We start from the raw sequence: 17,106 nt of genomic DNA on the forward strand, positions 1-17,106 counted from the left end.
GGCTGAAATGTCTTATGATCTTATGGTAATTTCTAAGTTACGATCTAAAAGCAACTCTTTGCCTTAAAATAGGCAGAAAGCAATTTTGTGTAATATTCAGCGTTCTGTACTATTACATAAAAAAGACTTTATTTTCTTTGTTAAAAGAAAATTTGCAAAAATCACATGCAGTTTTCATTTATTAGAAATATTGGAAATATTTATAACTGAATCAGGCACATGACCCTGACCACGTTTGGTAGAGGTAAAGTTTCCATTATTGGAAACGTAATACGTTATTTAGAATGTAAGATACATGAAATTTTTTGGCTTTTGTCTACTGTCCAGCTCCCCTCACAGAAACCTACAGCACCTGGCGTTCCTAGACAGTCTCCCCTCCAAGTACTGACCAGGCCTGCTTAGCTTCCGAGATCAGACCATCTCAGGCATATTCAGGCTATTAGGCTATTGACCTCGAGAACTGATAATGGTGTCCCCATCAAGGTGAATGGCATGTCTGTTAGCATGTAGATCTTTTGCTCAAGTATTGAGCAGGTTTTGTTTTATTCACATTGGTCTCTTTAGTTTAAAATCAAATGCTGAAAATCTGAAAGTAAAATCAGAAAATGGTGAAAACAGAGCACAGGGAGATGCAAATGCTGGAATCTGGAGCAAAAATCAATGTGCTGAGACAGGGCAAAGAATTTGAAACATAGCTCCATGTGTATCAGAGAATAAAGTAGATCAGAAAATAAAACACACAAGATTAGGTGCTTGGTTGTTTAAAAACAAGTAGGAATCGAGCAGTTTACAAAAAAAGTACAGGGAGGTCATGAAAAAGAATAGACCAAGCGAAACAATGTGGAAACGTAAGAAAGGTTGACTCTGAAGATAGAAGGGGTTCAAAATATCTGTGGGCATATGAACAGGAAAAGTGGGGTCGAATCAGAAACCAGAAAGGGAGTTTACTCGTGAAGGTAGCGGGATGTGCCAGAGGTAGTAAATGAGTGCTGCGTGGTTAGCGCAAAGGTGTTACAGCGCCAGCGATTGGGACTGGGGTTCGAATCCTGCGCTCTCTGTAAGGAGTTTGTGTGTTCTCCCCGTGGGTTTCCTCCGGATGCTCTAGTTTCCTCCCACCCTTCAAAATGTCCGGGCGGCACTTGCCCATGGGCTGAAAGGGCCTGTTACTGCCTAAATTATTTTATTTAAAATTAAATACTCTAGAGATACAAGGGAGTGAAGATGTGAGAATCCAGAGCAAAAAATAAAGTGCTGGAGGGGCTCTGCAGGTCAGGTAGCATCCGTGGAGGGGAATGGATATCTCAAGTTGAAGCTCTGCTTCAGAACACAGCAACCGAACGGTCATGATCTTATCAAACTGTGTGGTTGACTTGTGCACTGACTTCTTATGTCCTTTATCTCTTTGCAACTTGTGTGGGTTTGCTGAGCACATGTTGGTTACCATCTTCCAACGTGACAGCAGTGATGACATGTTGAGTGTGTCTGAAATGGATGCAAAGCTCTTATCGGCTTCTGAGGTTGGGAACGGTGGTACTTAAATGGAACTCCTCTCTCAGAATGACAGCCAATTGGCTGATGCCTGGATATTACAAAAGAGTTAAATAATGGAGTGTCGAACACTATCCTGCACATGGGAAGGCAAACCAAATGCTACCTATATTCCATGATTAGTGTTAAAATAGCTCAGGGAGAGATAGGTTAGGAGGGATAGATGGAGTGAAACACAAAAGTCTGCAGACACTGTGATTGTAGTAAAAAGAAATGCTGTGATTGTAGTAAATCTGCAGCAATAGCGTGGATCTCCCAGTGACCACCCATTTCAATTCCCTATCCCATTCCCTTGCTGACATGTCTGTCCACGGTCTCAAGCCCTGCCAGACTCAGCCCACCTGCAAATTGGCAGAACAGCACCTCATCCTACATCTGGGTACCCTCCAACTGGATGGCATTAACATCGACCTCCATTTTCTGTAAACCACCACCCCCACCCCCAAGTCCTTCAGTTTCCTCCCACCTTCTAAAAACATACCAGGATCATTTGGGTGTAATTAGGGCCTGCTACTCTGCCGTATGTCTACATTTTAAAATGTAAACTCATCAACTCTCTCCTAACTTAATGAATCTTTCCTGAATTGTCTGTTTCTATTCACTGAACTACTGGTGTCTGGCAGAGGTAAATTTTGGTGTTTGGCTGCAATGAAGCCCACTACCAGTTATTTTTAGATTGCATGCAATATTGGAAAGGAAATTCTAGCTTTGGGAAATGGCACGTGTGTTTCTTGGATGGGTCTTGACTACTGATGAGATGGAGCCCAAAGTTATTAGTTTTACTGAGTTAGGCCACACTTAGATGACCATGTTCAGTTCTGGTTGGCACACTACGGCAGTAATGTAATAGCACCAAAGAGGGGTTTCCCGAGGATATTGCCAACAATCGAGAGTTGTGTTTATGTCTGGCCTGGAATTAATTTCTTTAAATGAAAGAGATTAGAAGCCAGACTTTATTGGAAGTGTCCAAGATCATAAAAGGCCCAGAATGGGTGGACAGGTAGGTCAAGCAATAAAACTCTGATAATCCACTATCTGGCAATTCAGAAGTCCTAGGGTCAGCGCCAGAACGAGTGTTAGAGGAGAGAATTTGGGTAACCGGATGGGGCACAGTCCAACAGTCGTAACTCAGCGGTGGGGGGTGGGGGAGTGCTGGTAGTGGCCTACCTGCTGAGCAGACGTAAACTTCCTCTGTCCCTCCGACACAGCAGCAAAAAGCACTGCTTTTATTGCGTAGAGAGTCACTAGTGATGCTTGACACATGCTAGTGATGTGGGCGGGGGCGGGTCTGATGGCGAGCGATGGCCTCAAGTGGGCACAACACCTCGCAAGGATGGGCCATGCCCGTGAATTTCACCTGCCCCCCCCCCCCCTCCTTGGCGCAGATTATGAGAAATCCTGATGGTTCATCTGTGTTCCTGTCTTACATATCGAGACGCGTTTGGTTCTGCTCACTTGGGCTCTGGTTCTTGCACTGCCTTTAAACTTGCCTGGATTGTTGGTAAATCCATTGTAGCATCTAATATATTTAAAGTATGTTGGAGAATATTGGATAAAAATGTTTAAACTGCTGCCACCAAAGGCATGAGCATGCCAGATTTTCCAAGTTTTACTGGGATAGAGAGGTTATCAGTGAGGAGGGACATTATTTAGAAGTTAATTGATAGAAACACTGGAGGATATGGGAGAAAAATAGCTGTTGAAATCTAGAACTTGCTGCTTAGAAGGAAGAAGCTTTAAAAAGATCTGCAAAAGGTATCTTGATGAATGCTTAAGCTGATCGAAAACATTAAAGTAAATAGTTGCAGCTGGGATTGAAACGAGTGACCTCATCAATGACTGAGAGTGGAATTAACATTGCAGAGGTTGTAGTTTCCAATTTAATGTGCATAGCTTATTCGTTAGAAAGTTGTTTTTATACAAAGTATGATACCAACCAGTATTCATTACATGTTAAATAACGTGCAAAAAAGAACATTTGAATGACCTGGCTGTGACAAAGTAAACTTGCTGAAAGAACTCAGCAGGTCGAGCAGCATCTTATCCCACTGCTCCACTCATTATACACCCGTGGCCAGGTTCAATTCTGATGCTCTCTACAAGTTTGCCCGTTGTCGGGAGAATCACAAACTGCAATGAGGAAGTTTACAGGAGGGAGATAGATCAGCTCATTGAATGGTGTAACAACAAGAAACTTGCGCTCGACATCAGCAAAACCAAGGAGATGATTGTGGACTTCAGGAGGAAGTCAGGGGAACACAATCCAGTCCTCATCGAGGGCTCAGTAGTGGAGAGGGTCAATAACTTCAAATTTCTGGGTGTCAACATCTCCGAGGATCTGTCCTGGAGCCTCCATGTTGATGCAACCATGAAGAAGGCTCATCAGTGACTACACTTTGTGAGGTGTTTGAGGAGATTCAGTACGTCACCGAAGACTCTCGCAAACTTGTACAGGTGTACTGCGAAGAGCATTCTGGCTGGTTGCATCATTGCCTGGTATGAAGGCGCCAAATCTCAGGACAAGAATAAACTCCAGAGTTGTTAACTCGGCCTGCAACATCACAGGCACCAGACTTCATTCCATCGAGGACATCTACATGAGGCAGTGTCTTAAAAAAAAAACAGCCTCTATCCTCAAAGACCCCACCACCCAGGCCATGCCCTCTTCACTCTGCTACCATCGGGGAAAAGTTATAGGAGCCTATAGATGAGCACTCAGTGGCACAAGGACAGCTTCTTCCCCGCTGCCATCAGATTCCTGAATGATCATGCACAATTATTGTTATTTTTAAAAAATATATGTTATTGTAAGATATAAATGCCACAAAACACTGAATTTCATGACTTGTTCATGACCATAAATTCTGAATCTCATCTGTGGAGGTAAAAGGTACAAGTTGATTGATGTTTCGGGCCTTGGGACTGAGTGTAGAGACAGGAGATATCCGGTATGTGGAAGTGATGACACAGAGGTTAGCAGGTGATGGGTGGAACTAGATTTAGAGAGGAGGGGGAATAATGGGTAGATGGAACCAGGTAGGAGAGGATGAGGGTTGAGACAGAGTCTGATAGGTCGAAACATGCACTGGAATGGGCAAGGTAAAACAGGGGTGGTGGGTGGGGGTTGTGACCTGATTGTTGGTTGGCCTCAAATTAAAACCAGTTCTACATAAAAGTAGAAAATGTTGGGCGTGCACGACAGATCAGTCTGTGGAAACAGGATAACTTAGTGTTCACCATTCCTTCAAGCACTGAGTTATTCTGGAAAAACTGCCCCATGGTCATAATAAAATTAATAATGCAGCATCTATAATTAACTGTTGGTCATTAATTAATTATTATATTGAAATTCTGAAAAATGTACAAATTAAACTGACTGTCTTGGATTTTTCTCTTTCATTCTTTTACTCCATCACTACTCTCCTTGCTCAGATGTTTTGGGTATGTATATTTTGCCATAACATGTACCCCATCCCATTTTCCTATGTCTTCCTGTGCGTGTGTGTATATATGTGTGAGTGCCTATTGAATTGCTTACCACCCCATGAACCAAGGGATCCAACAAGCCATCAGCAATTAGCTGACCCAGGACCTACATTCAAATCAGCACCTTGGCTACCTTTCATTGATATGTCCACTGGAATGTGCCTGTGAAATCAACCCCAGGAGCAAATTCTGCATGCATGCTTTGCTTGGTCTCAGCTACTGGTTTCTGTATTTTAAAGCGCAGGCAGGTCTTCTGTTCCACCAAACCCATGCATCAAACTATCAAGCACAATATAGGGCAATCATTATGTCATGGAAAAGTGTCAAGAAAACATGGCCACTTATTTACCCCTACAAATCCAATGTGTGATTGCTTCCTGTTCACCCAGATCATGTAAAAATGTTTGGATTTTGCTTATGCCTAGGACATGCAATGTTGCTGACTCCAGAGATTTAACTTCACTTCAGTAACTTCATAACTGTTGCACCACCAGCGACTGGGATAGGGGGTTAGAATCCCACACAGTCTGTAAAGAGTTTGTACGTTCTCTGCATGTATCCAGTTTCTTCTTACCATTAAAAATGTACCGGGAGTTGTAGGTCATTTGGGTGTAATTGGGTGGCACGGGCTCATGGGCTGAAAGAGCCTGTATGACTAAATGAAATTTTTAAAATTAAATTGATTATCTTTGAATCTTGCTGCCCTAATACAAACTATGTAGATCCAAGAACATTGTACATTGGATTTATAGTTGACATTGACTCTCACCTGAGAGGATATTAGATTCAATATTCACAAGACAACATGAGTCCTTTTATATAAAGAGATCTAAAACTAAAATTCCACTTGCTCTGATATTTTACATTTTATAAAAAGAACAAGAAGTAGAAATTCCTTTCTGCTAACTACAATTGAATTTACTTTCAGTAGCAAATTACACCCCAAGTCCACTCCTACTACTTGCACTTAGAACAAGTAACTGAGGATGACTTTTTTAACCTTTAAACCAATTCCAATGACACAAAGCTCCTGTGGTGATTGATATTTTGGGTGGTCATTTTAGAGAAGGAATACTTTGAAATATAAAGTGTAATCTACCAGGCTGACCCAATTACCAAATGGTAATTGGGGGATAATTTGAGGGTTCCTAGATTTTGGTCTTGAACCTTGGTGTATACTCCTTAGCAGAGGGATGAAGACAGGTGCAAATGAACGTAATAGGATGTTTCTTGAGGCAGACCATATTGTGAATTAAACTTTGAAAAATCATGGAAGATGTGCAGTGGGATTCCATACAGAGGGCTCACTGTATGCCATTGTATACTGAAATAAGGCTAGCAGATGGGAAGAAATTGCAAAGTGATATGAGGGGAGCTGAATTTATGCAGAGTGAAGAACTAACATTCTCTGAAATGGGGAGAAAAGTGCCAGGGCTTCTGGAAAGGAAATGGATAAGACACCTGATTGAAAATAACATGCAGGGCAATGGGGAATGGAACTGATGGTGGATATTGAACAAAGAAGTTCTCTTGTCCCACAACAATTCTGAGACTATATTCCATAACAAGTAACTCATTGAAAGTAATCCTTTTTATCGAGAAATTTGGAATGCACTAATATGACCTGGTAGATAACCAAGTTGCTTTGTATCATTCATTTGTGTGGTGTTATTACAAATCCTTGGATGACCCATTCAAGCCCCTTCTCTTCATCCCACACCAATCAAAGCATTGTTGTTGGGTATTTGAGTTTAACCCAACCAGGTCTTAAACTTTCATGATTCTTTGGATTATAATTCTGTCATAGATGCATGCACCTGCCTTGTTACCACTGTAAATTGCCTGCAACACCTCCAATATATGCAGTACTGTATCCAGTGTGGTCCATAGACTGGAAATGTACTGCTAGCCAGCATACAAAGAATAGGCTGTAAACTAGTAGTGCATGCAAAAAGCAGTAGTCCAGCATGCAGACAACACACGTTAATCCTTGCAAATATATGCCACAATTTCACATGCAGAGAATGCGCCACTACTTTGCATGTAGAAATTGCATTGCTTTCAGGCATGCAGGAAATGCCATGCATTACTACAAGACTTGCAGATGTTTATGCAGGAAATTCAGTACACAATGGCATGCAAGATATGTGTTACTGAAAAGCATCTGAAAACACCCCAAACAGTGGAGCTAAATTTTAGGTGCTGACTTACGATTATGAGATGTCGCAATCATGTCTTGTGCCACTGCAATCATGTCAAAGAACAGTTAAGTTTCAGAAAAATGAAAGGTTTGGATTGTGAAAATCAAAGCAGGTACAGTAAATGTATTTAATGTTCATTTTTTTCCTCTCTTTGGTAGATTTTCTACTCTTCAGAAATCATGCCTCAGATATTCTTGTGGTTCTGGGTCAAGATGCCAGTATTTATTAATGACTGCAAAAAAAAAACATTTCTTCATTAACCCATTGCTTTTTGACTTATTCACCATGAACAGTTAGATATTTTGGCTGATTATAGCAAAATCCAGGTAAATCCATTTAGTTCACCTGCTGCCACTTTCCCCTTTCCTTTTAATTGTACTATTTGGAGAGCACAGTAGCACAACTTGCTGCCGCATCACTCTAGTGACTTGGTTTTATCATGACCTCCAATGCCACCCGCGTGGACTTTCCATGTTCCACTGGTGACTCAGTGGGTTTCCCCTGGGTGTTCCGGTTCCCTCTCACATCTCAGTGGGTTGGTAAGTTTGCTGGGTAGAATCTGGGTAGGGTTGATAGGAATGAGGGGAGCCTTAAAAATGAGATTATTGTAAATGGTGGGTTTGGATGTATTAGGTCGAAGGATCTGTTTCCATCTTGTGTGGTCCAATCACTTTACCTAAGTAAAACGCGGAAATCTGCTGACACCGTGATTGAAGTAAAAACCCAATGCTGGAGAAACTCAGCAGGTCAAACAGTGTCCTCTATGAACCAATGAAAAAGATATGTCACCAACATTTCAGGCTTGAGCCCTTCATCGAGGTTTGACAAAATGGAGGCAGATGCTCGAACAAGAATCAACCTTTATTAATTAGTCTACAAGACATTTATTGACATGTACACAAAATAATTTTTCTTCATTTGGCCTGTAAAGGCATACAAAGAGGCACCACTGGTCCAGTGCCATTATTAAGACAAGAAAGAGAAGAAAAAGGGAGTCTCTTCAGAGGCATCGAGTGTCCACAGATCCCATCACGTTTTCTGGTGCCACCCTCCTGTGGCCCCTTATCCTCAGTAGCCACAGGGCCTCCTGTCTGGTGCAGCGGTGAACCCGAGCTCTGTGGAAATACGAAAGAAATTCCACTGCTTAAACTTTGTTGGGCAAGGTCTAAATCTAGCTATTCCTCACAAGCATCTGCATCATGCATTTTGTCCCAAAGTAGCAGCAAGAATCAAAGAAAGCTCAGCAAGGAGATTTGTGATATCCTTGGCGACTGCATTCCCATTTGCAGAAAGGTCTCCATTCAGGACAATCCATGCATCCAACAAAGCAACTCCATGAAATCAGCAAACCAGGCAAAAAAGCACCATTTTGAATAAAACTTTTAAGTATTAATCAAAGTGCTTCAGAAAGACTGGGCATGCGTGAATGATAAAGATAGAAGCAGAAATATCATAAATGAGTAATCAAAATTACAATATAACTTTAAAATCCATCACATCCTGTATGTGTTATCAACAGAATCCACAGATTCATACATTTAATTATTTTTTTAGGTTCAGGTATTTGGCTGAGAAATTATAACAGCTTAGGGCGGCACCAGTGATCAGGACCGGAGTTCGAATCCTGCATTGTCAGCACGTTCTCCCCGTGTCTGCATGGGTTTCCTCTGGGGGCTCCAGTTTACTCCCACTGTTCGAAAAGTACCAGGAGTTCCAGGTGAAATGGGTGTAATTGGGCAGCACGGGCTTGTGGGCCGAAAGGGCTTGTTACCGTGCTGTATGTCTAACTTTGAAATTTTAAAAACTTAACATTTTTTAAAAATTAAAATTTTAAATATAAAAATTTTAACTGTAAAAGTACTCAATCTCAAAAATATCTCCAGATAGGAAGCGTGTGCTCTCCATGCACATCTCCTCATGACCATGCTCAATATCGGTGCTCATTAAGAATGTATACTCAGTCCACTGTTCTCCTCCCTGTAGCCACACGATTGTACAGCTAAATACTGTACCACTCCAACTCCAACTGTCAATGACACCACAGAAAGAAACACTGTGGAATGGAGATGCCTTGTTTCTTAGCAACCTGATATTGGCTGAACGTCTCATGTGTGTGTTTTGTGTGTGTGTATGTATTTATATATCCTTTTATATAAACACACACACATACACACATGCACACAGAACATATATATAGAAAAAGAGAGAGATAGATATATTTCAAACCAACTTCCCATTTGGAGACCTCTGAGATCCACCATTAAGCTACAAGTACAGTGGGACGGATGACATTTATCTCGACTATCTGACCCCCACCCCTCTCTTTCCCTTCTCACCTTTCCCCCAGCTCCCTGTCTCTCTTTTTTACCCTTCCCCCTCCCATTTCCTTGCTGACATGGCTGCCCATGGTTTCATGCACTGCCAGACTGAGACCACCCCCAAATTGGCCGAGCAACACCTCATCTTTCATCTGGATGGTATTAACATTGTCTTCTCTGGATTTTGTTAACCACCACCTCCAACCACCCCCCCCCCCCACTTCTTGCTCTGTTGACTTCCCCCAGCTTTGTCTCTCTCCTTTTTCCCTGGGTCTCCCTTCACACAGAACAACATAAATTCTCACTTCATCCCTTATCATATCCAATTAACACCTTTTGTTGGTCTGGACTCCTCCCTCAGCCATCCTGCAGTTTTTATTCTGACTCCTTCTTGTTCTTTGCTTATTTTTGAAGAAGGGCTCAGGCCCAAACATCGGTAATCTATCTTTATCCCCTCTGGACGCTGCGAGACTGGCTGAGTTCCTCCAGCATTTCTGTGTTTTTTTTACTGGAATTGTTCAACGACACAGCAAATGGAGAGATTTTCCTTGATTCTGCGGAGAAGCCTGGAAACATCACAGCTTGTAGAAGTGGGAGAAATGGGAATTCTCACCTTAGATGATACCAAATGCTGAAATCCTGATGTAGCTGTCAGTTTCACAGGAGCATTGGCAGAAGTGCCAGAAGTTTTGCAGTTATTAGTATCTTAAGCTCCTGGTGATGAACTCCACCTAATTTTCTTTTGATTAAGCCTGATGTACCCAATGATATCTACCTGAGGGTGATCACGTGTGCAGACTTGGGGAAGCTCTCATTGACTAAAGACTAGTTATCCCATGCTCACTCCACACATCATGAGGAATTTGTGTGTGCAATGGAGCTTCCTTGATCCCCTCGGCCTTAACTGTCAGATAACTCGCCAACTCTCATGGAGCACTCATGAACAACAGTCCAGAATGAGTCACCACCGTCCGATGAGCAAAGAGCATTGCAAAAGAAAGCAGAAGGGCTCGTCGACCAACAGTTCAAATGATAACCTAGTGACGTAGCGGATACAGGTCACGTGGATCTAACAAGGGAATTGGATATATGGATGTGGTTAAAAATCTCAGGGGAAAGGCCCTGACCGGATTTCTTCACAAAGGCCTAACCCATTTGGGTGGATCAACTGGTGAGATCCTGTCCTGTGGTAAAGAATGGCAACGCTGCCGGAACTGCAGGGAGAGGAGACAGAGCACACCTCCACGGGGCCCTAATGCCCAGTTCTGCTGCCAACAACTCCATACAGGATTTAAATGGCCTTTTAAAGGAGCTGACTGTGTTTTATTTTAAATCATGCAACCACGGGATCTGGGCCCAGGGTGGCGGTGCCTGGCAGGGCACTGGGCGCAAAACTTTAGAAACAGGGCAAACACCTCCCCCCCCCCCCCCCCCAACCCTGTTGAGAAGGAGAAACAGAGGACATGACCTTAAGGACAGTAACCATAGTAGTAGACCAACAAGAGGCTTGCAGCTGAAGGACACGCACGACTGTTGGCAATTTGCAGGCGAGGAACCCACATTCAGCTCACACCAGGCATGGGCTGCTGAAGACTGGATCATGAGAACCAGGTATCGGACCTGGGATTTGAGAGGATGATGAGAGCAAGAAGGGCTCCCAAAGGGTCCTCATCGTGTCAGAGCTTTGGATCTGGGCTTGGGTTGCCGATGGTTTGAACTGAACAGGAGTCTGCAGCTGCTGTGGCTGAGGGAGCGCTGGAGGCAAATCCACGGACACTCAATTTTGCTTCTCTTTCTCTGTCTGTAGGAGGGATCCAGGCAATGATAATGGTGAATCTTTGTCTGCTTTATGGCAAACTAAAGACAATTTTGTGTAACATTATATGACAGTAAATAGTATCTAATCTGATATAAGTCTGAGATGCAAGAACTGATGGCATTGGCAGGTCAGCACTTGTTATGCCTCGTGATTTATCCTTGAGAAAACACTGGTAAACTGCCTTCCTGAACCAAATAGTGATGCCACGTACACAATCATGTTGAACAGTGAATTCTAACTTCAAGATCCATCAACAACAAATGTACAATGATATATAGCTAAATTATGTGGACAATAAAGGCACTTTAAATGAGATACTTGTTTATTAGATTAACTACTCTATGCCAGCAAGAACTCAATAACTGTAAACAGGGTTGAGGGAGAGAGGAGAAATGGAATGCCAAAAGATTTTTCCTAAACTCTGTATTTCTTTTTACCTTAGTCATGTGTTGATGACCTTGTTACATCTCCAAGAAACATGGTGCTGCTAATCTCTCTGTGCAGGCTTCAGATTTTATTGTCAGAGTACATACATGACCTCACATACAACTCAGAAATTCTTTTTCCTGCAGGCCAGGCACTTACTGGTGGTGCAAAAAAAACCCTGTACTCAAAGTACACATGGTAAACAATAAAGAAATGTAAACAAACTGACTGGGCAAAACAGAGAGAAAAAAATCAATAAAGAGCAAAAGTACGAGTCCTTTAAATGAGTCCCTGTTTGAGTTTTTTGGAGAGGAGTCATCCCTCTAATGATCTCAATTTCTCTGTAAGTTTCTGAGCTGGAACCTAACAGATGTCCAAGTAACTATTAGATAATTGTAACTGATCAAAGTTCACTTGCCTGGGAAAGATGAAGCAAGAAGATGGCAGAGAGGGGCAGAGTGTTTGATTTGATTTGGTTGAATTGGTGTAATTCAGTAAACGTTCCTTGTCTTTGTGGCTGTTTCCCTCCAGCGGAAGTGCAGAGTGAGATTGAGCGCATTTTCGAACTGGCCAGGACCCTCCAATTGGTCGCTCTTGATGCAGATACTATCAACCATCCTGCGCAGCTTAACAAAACCTCTCTGGCCCCAATTATAGTCTACATCAAGATTGCTTCACCCAAGGTAAGAGGCTTCAAACAATTTTATCCCTTTCATGCACCTCTCATTTTTCAGCTCTCCTGAGGGCTCCACATAACCTGCTGCAATAGCAGCACGGAGATTCATGAAGCCACCCTTAATGACTTGTTTCTGTTGGAAAGGGATCGCGTGTCCCTGAAGGTTCCCCCCCCAAAAAAAAAGTACAATCAAGGAAATAGGTGTCTTAAGAAAGCAGCCTCTATCCTCAAGGACCCCCACCACCCCCCTTCACTCTGCTACCATCAGGAAGGAGGTACAGGAGCCTGAAGGTGAACACCCAGCAGCACAAGGACAGATTCTTCCCCTCTGCCATCAGATTCCTAAATGAACAATGAACCACAGGTGCTACTTTGACTTTTTCTTGCACTATTTTTATTTATTTTGTAAGGTAGTTTGTATAAATGTTTGCATGGTGACGCTGCCGCAAAACAATGAATTTCGTGACATGTTCGTGACAATAAATTCTGATTCTAAAGCCTGGAATTTTCCAGCCTTGCTTCCTGAGATGACCAGGAAGCAACTCCTGCTTGGCTATTCCTGGATTTTACTTCTGAAGGTGAAATGGGTCAGATAATGGACCTTTTCCTGGGAGGTGGGTCAGCATGGTAATCATGCTAATGAGTGCCTTTCACTTTTGGACCAAACCTGTGTACCCTCACAGATAGAGATAAACCGTTCCCTTGAAGAAAGCCATGATTGATTCCAGATTTCCCAGTGCCATGGTTTATCCCTCAATTGCTAAAACTGTTCATCTTGCTAAGTTTTGGGATCCTGCTGTAATGGAGAAAGCTCACCAGTGATTTTCACTTCGAATGCACTCAGTGGGATATCCTGAAAGAGATGCAAAGTTCTTTATCAACAAAACACTTCATTTTCTTTTGAATTAGCTTGTTTTGCACATTTTATATAGGGGAGGTATCCACAGCCTCGAGAACCCTGGCAAAGGAAATAAGAAGGGAACTTTCACAGAAAAGGTCGCTGCAGTCACAGTACTGTCAGCGGGAGCAGAGAAGTCCTGACAAACACACACACACACACGAACATGCTCTCAGATACACACATACATACACTCAGAGACACGTGCACACACACACACACATGAACATGCTCTCAGATACACACATACATACACTCAGAGACACGTGCACACATACACACACAGACTCACACACATGCAGAGAAATGCACATTTGCACATGCACCCACTGATGCATGCACACCCCCCCCCCCCCACACTATTGCGCGTATGCACGTGCACACTCTTTCTCTTGATTTAGGACAGAAATGAGGAGGGAACAGCTTCTGGGCTGTGGAGAGCAGTGAATCTATTCCATTCTTTGCCAAGACAGGAGTAAAAGCAATATATAAAACTTAAGACACAGGTGGATGGATTTTTGCATTGCTAAGGAATTAAGGGTAATGGGGAACAGGCAGGTAAGTTGGGGTGAGGCCACAGCAAGATCTGCCCTGATCTTACTGAATGGTGGAGCAGGCTTAATGGGCTGACTCCTGTTCCGATTTCTTCTGTTCATATGATAAAATGCCACTTTATGTGTGGAAGCCCTGTCCAATCCGAACTCCAGCTCACACACCTACTCCCCTCCAAACCAACCAACCTCAGTAATCCGTAAGCTTTGCAGAATGTGATTTTAAGGGTTGCCATGTATCCTGTCGAGGGGTAAGATTAGTGCATGTGAACTTGTGCTAAACTGAGAATCATCGGTCCATGAGTGAATCAGTGAAATGTTATTGGGTGGAATGCATAACTGTGCTGGAGGTACTCAGCAGGTCACGTAGCATGCACAAGAAGTAAAGGCTAACCAACAATTCGGGCCTGGGTCCATCATCAGTAAAATGTGGTTGGCTCTTCCAGTAACACGTGAGTGAGATTTTCTGTTGTAAAAAAATAAAAACACTATGCTGGAGAAACTCAGTAGGTAAAACAATGTACATTATGTACAAAGATAAAGATACATAAATGCTTTGGGCTTGAGCCCTCCATCAAGGTATAGACAAAATGTAGGCAGGCGCCTGAACGATATGGGTGCCTGCCCACATTTACCTCAAGCCAGAAATGTTGGTTATATACCTTTGCTACATAAAGGATGCTGTTTGACCTGCTGAGTTTCTCCAGCATTGTGTTTTTACTTCAGTCACGGTTTACTCAGACTTTCGTGCTTTACTCCTGTTTGTCTGTGTGACAGGTCTTACAGCGGCTGATAAAGTCACGAGGCAAGTCGCAAGCTAAACATCTCAACGTACAGATGGTGGCGTCAGACAAGCTGGCTCAATGTCCTCCGGTCAGTATCTTGGGTTCAGTAGGATACAGGTTTTCATGAGGGGCCAAGTCCTCTGCTCCAACAGTCTCTCCCTTGGAGGCCCACTGGTCTGATCACTCTGGGGATCTGGGTGTACGGACTACTGGATGGTCAAGAACAAATGATTCCTGTTCCAGGGGTGGAGAGGTCTTCATCCACCAAAACAGAAGAGATCAACCGTGAAGTTGTAAAGTTTTGGGGTGCATAATGTATGTCTAAAAAAGGAAATAGACCTTTCAACCCAACTTGTTAATCCTGACCCATCCAGTCCCATTTAATGCCATTCAGCCCATATCTCTACCTATCTTTTGAATGTTGCAGTTGTCCCCGCTCCTACCACCCTTCTTTCATATACCCACTATCCTCTCTGTGCAAAAGATGGTTCTCAGGTCACCCTCTCCTTAGATCTGTACCCTCGAGTTTTATATTCCCCTACCCTGGGAAAAAGATTATGTCTATTTACTTTATCTATGTCCCTCATGATTTTATAAAAGTCTGTAAGGTCCCCCCTTGCCCTTGTATGCGCCAGGAAGAAAAGTTCCAGCCTATCCAGCCTCTCCTTGTAATTCAAGCTGCACTCTTTCAACATTAGCTGAGTGACCAACACTATGCACAAAACTCCAAGTGTGGTCTTGCCAGTGCTCTGCAGAGTTGTAGCATGGTGTCCAGATAACCTGGTTTCCTACCACATCCCACAACATGTAGCTAAGTAGGTCAATTGTTCTTAATGCAGCCAAGATAGAAAAATGAGGAGAATAGTTTACAGGGAATAGGTTTACTCTGTGAGCTACCAAAATTTAAATGGGCCAAATGGCATCCTTTTTCTAAGTAGGAAATAGGGAATATGTGAAAGAAGGCAAAAAAAATTCCATTCAAATTGGGCTCCCTTTCTTTCCTTTGTAGGAGCTGTTCGATATCATTCTGGATGAGAACCAATTAGAAGATGCTTGTGAACATTTGTCAGAGTACCTTGAAGCCTATTGGAAAGCTACTCACCCAGCCAGCTGCAACCCACCCAACCCTCTCCTGAACCGCACCATGGCAACCGCAGCCCTGGCTGCCAGCCCAGCCCCGGTCTCCAACCTACAGGTACAGGTTCTCACATCTCTCAAGCGTAACCTTGACTTCTGGGGGTCAAGGGATGTCGAAAACAAAGGAGTCGCAGACAACAAGGAAGCTGCAAAGGACGCAGTGGATGCAGTCTAATGGTGAAGTGTGCAGAAGGGAGAGGCGCACTGTGGTGGCGTTACCCAAAACTGTTCTCCCCAGCTCCTGTCTCAGTTTTAATTCCCCATAACAGCCTGTAGCTGCATGTAGATATCAGCTAACCATACTTTCCTTTGTCAGGAAGAACAAGCGGCTTGAGACAAGAAAGTGGACGGCCTTTTCAATTGTCCACTTTCTTCTCTTCAGCGAAGAGCAATTTCTTTCTGTCAATGGTGCAATGTTTGTGATTTTTCCCATTGTTCCGTCTTGTGTCCCGTGCATTTGGACAGCATGGAAAGTGTGGGCTAGTGGTTCCGCCTCAGGCACATTCCGAGCCAGTGGTTACAGCTGGACTGCACGGCTTTGAGGAGCCAGTCTTTGGGCAAAAGAAATGTCTGCACTCCTGTGGGAGTGAGTGAACCCTGGCACATACTTAACCATGCTATACTGAGCCAGCATGTAATCACTGGATGAGTCCTCCTTTCTTTCAAGCCACAACATTGCAGAACAAGGTCAGAATTTGTCTCCACAATCAGAGGATCATGTCTAAGGAGCAAGTCCCTCCAGATCTTTACTCTACTCTCAAGTTTCAGTCTGAGTCCAAGGAAGAACTTTGCCACAGTGCGAAATGAGGTTGTCGTTCAGATCTTCTGGGTACTTTTCATACTATGCCAAGCTTGGTTTAGATGTTTGGAGAGCCCAGATAGAATTCAGGTGGCAAAAAGAGAGCTTAGGTATCCAGGACAGAGAGTAGGTTAGTAGGACATGGCTCATCAGTTTGAGGTGAATCAATACACTGGACAACAGTTTTTTTTAAAGGGTTCGTTTCCTGAAAAAATTTGGGGATTATGAAGATTATTTCAGATTTGCTGCATCATGTAGGAAGTTGGAGAAACATTAAATTAACGTTCATTGAATTTAGCGTGTTTAATCTCATAATGATGCTGACACATTGCGTTAGCTCAACCGACCTAAAAATGTTTTGCCGCTGATATTTGTTTGTACTCAGCATCTGATGCCTCTCGTGTCAGTGGCCAACAATAGTCGGCCAGCATTGATGGATTCCAGTTGCCCTGATACTGCATT

The 17,106-nt window shown here is 43.1% G+C and overlaps 1 protein-coding gene and 1 long non-coding RNA gene across 4 annotated transcripts in view; one reads left to right on the forward strand and one right to left on the reverse strand.

Annotated features, from left to right (window-relative positions):
• LOC138747583 (voltage-dependent L-type calcium channel subunit beta-1-like) overlaps nt 1-17,106 on the forward strand; it is a 97,159-nt gene that overhangs the window by 74,222 nt on the left and 5,831 nt on the right. For both annotated transcript variants that reach the window (XM_069906949.1, XM_069906950.1), the window contains exons 10-12: nt 12,330-12,481; nt 14,701-14,796; nt 15,718-15,903. In XM_069906949.1, coding sequence (XP_069763050.1) covers nt 12,330-12,481; nt 14,701-14,796; nt 15,718-15,903 — 434 coding nt within the window. The remainder of the gene's footprint in view (nt 1-12,329; nt 12,482-14,700; nt 14,797-15,717; nt 15,904-17,106) is intronic.
• The window catches only part of LOC138747586 (uncharacterized), a 43,609-nt gene continuing 34,581 nt past the window's right edge, over nt 8,079-17,106 (reverse strand). For both annotated transcript variants that reach the window (XR_011347563.1, XR_011347564.1), the window contains one exon: nt 8,079-8,350. This is a non-coding gene — a long non-coding RNA (uncharacterized lncRNA). The remainder of the gene's footprint in view (nt 8,351-17,106) is intronic.

The sequence above is a fragment of the Narcine bancroftii genome, chromosome 12 (assembly GCF_036971445.1).
Source record: "Narcine bancroftii isolate sNarBan1 chromosome 12, sNarBan1.hap1, whole genome shotgun sequence".
Lineage (NCBI taxonomy): Eukaryota > Metazoa > Chordata > Chondrichthyes > Torpediniformes > Narcinidae > Narcine > Narcine bancroftii.